The sequence below is a fragment of the Chrysochloris asiatica genome, unplaced genomic scaffold, assembly GCF_000296735.1.
Source record: "Chrysochloris asiatica unplaced genomic scaffold, ChrAsi1.0 scaffold00397, whole genome shotgun sequence".
In the NCBI taxonomy this organism is placed as follows: Eukaryota; Metazoa; Chordata; class Mammalia; order Afrosoricida; family Chrysochloridae; genus Chrysochloris; species Chrysochloris asiatica.
In genome coordinates, this window is record NW_006408915.1 from 1,079,746 (window position 1) to 1,081,767 (window position 2,022).

Genomic DNA, 2,022 nt, shown 5'->3' on the forward strand with positions numbered 1-2,022 from the left:
TCTGATAAGTGGAAGCAATAAGGAAAAAAATTCGTGGAAAACTTCCATTGCCTTTTAATTTTTACGCGAACTTTTTTGAAGTTCTCTGGTACATACTGGTATACGTATGTATGTTCGTATCACGACCAGGGATGCCAACAAAACAAAGAACCAAGTAAAATTCTTCCTCACTGCCTAACTCCTGACCCACCTGGAAAGAAACAGTGCAGACAATTTAAGGCAATTTAAAGCGATAGCTTCTGCTTGTACACGCAAAGGAGAAAAGTGCTCATAAATCTGTCCTTTAAATCTGTTTACTGTTTATCTGCATGCCTCAATAATTAGAAAGGAGCTCTGGTAGTGTAATGGTTACGAATTGGGCTGCAAACCACAAGGTCAGCAGTAAAACTACTAGCTGTTCCACTGGGGAAAGATGAGGCTTTCTGCTCCCATAAAGAATTACAGCCTCGGATACCATGTTTAGGGTCGCTATGGGTCGGAACAGACTGATAGCACTTAACAACAACAACAATAATTAGAGAGTAAGGAATGACAAGTTCACTGGGGCTTTACTTCAGCCACAGAGTGTCACACTCAAAGGGAGATTTAATTTGAATATTGAGAGCCATTCAGTATGCTTTCTTGCATGGAAAGCAACTATGCCAGGGAAACCCAAATGTCACCTTGACCCAGACACAAGCAACTAGCGTGGTCCAATTTCTCTAGAAAAACGATGATGGTAGTTTCATGACGTCTCCACGCGGAAGTTATCGCCACGCCCCTAGGGGAGGGGCATGTCTCGCTCCGCCCCACCCCGCGAACCTGGCTCCGCCCCGAGCGTAACCCGGATACACACCCACGCTCCCCTTTCACCTCGCCGCCGTTGGCTAACGTGGACGTCCGACCTGCCGGCCGATCGGCGAGTCTATGACGTGGATTGGCGGCGAGGAGTATCGCTGCCAGGCTCGGCCTTTCCTTTGAGAGAGCCATGGGGCGCGTGGGCGCTAGAGAACGGTCGCCAGTGTAGTCCTCGCGGCTCCTGGCCGAGGAGGCCTGTGAGGGCGGTTGCCCGAACGCTGGCTGCGGCGCTATGGCTCCCATGGGCATCCGCCTGTCCCCGCTTGGGGTGGCCGTGTTCTGCCTGCTGGGGCTCGGCGTGCTCTACCACCTCTACTCAGGCTTCCTGGCTGGCCGCTTCAGCCTCTTCGGCCTGGGCGGCGAGCCGGGCAGCAGCAGCGCGGCAGGGCCGGCGCCCGCGGCCGAGGGGGGCACGGTGGACCTGCGCGAGCTGTTGGCTGTGTCTGTCCTGGCCGCGGTCCGCGGTGGCGACGAGGTGAGGCGCGTCCGCGAGAGCAACACCCTTCAGGAGAAATCCAAGGGGAAGACGCGGGAGGGAGCCGACGAGAAGATGACCAACGGCGATGTGCTGTCCAACCGCAAGATGTTCTACCTACTCAAGACTGCCTTCCCCAGCGTGCAGGTGGGTGCCGGCGAGCCGAGCCTGCGAACGTGACTCCGTCCGCGCTTCACTCCTGGCAGCAGCTCCGCGATGTGGGTCCACGGTTTTGCAGACTAGGCATTTCCGACCCTGAAGTTAGGACATACAGGCAGTGGAAAAGCTAAATGACGTTGGCTGTCCGGAGCCCTGTGTTCCAGAGTGGGCTTTAATACCAACTGACTGAGAAAATCAACTTTACCTCCTGTCTTAGCCTCTTTTGTAAAATGGAGGTTGGAGTAGGACCCCCACCCCCTTAGGCCTGTCCTCTAACCTTCCATGATTTCATTTCTGGAAAGGTCGTAAGAACCAAAGTGGCCAAGTCTTTCTGGAGAGCTGTGGCTAAACAGGGCATTTGGGGGCTACTCATGAGTCACTTAGCTGTATACTTAATGGGACCCTTCGTGGAAGTGTTTGGAATTATGCTCGTATTTTCTGGTACTTTATGCAGCACCTTTATCCCAACTCGATTGTGAAAGCCCAGGATTAAGGCGTGTTTTTTAACTGCTTGGGAACGGTTTATTCTGAGATGTGGAGGTAAAGGGGAA

General features: G+C 53.3%; 1 protein-coding gene across 1 annotated transcript in view; it reads left to right on the top strand.

Moving 5' to 3' along the window:
* The first annotated feature begins 1,069 nt into the window (after positions 1 to 1,069).
* LOC102829559 (inositol monophosphatase 3-like) overlaps positions 1,070 to 2,022 on the top strand; it is a 38,387-nt gene continuing 37,434 nt past the window's right edge. Inside the window, exon 1 of the mRNA XM_006876628.1 lies at positions 1,070 to 1,459. Within this exon, the coding sequence (XP_006876690.1) occupies positions 1,070 to 1,459 (390 nt within the window). The remainder of the gene's footprint in view (positions 1,460 to 2,022) is intronic.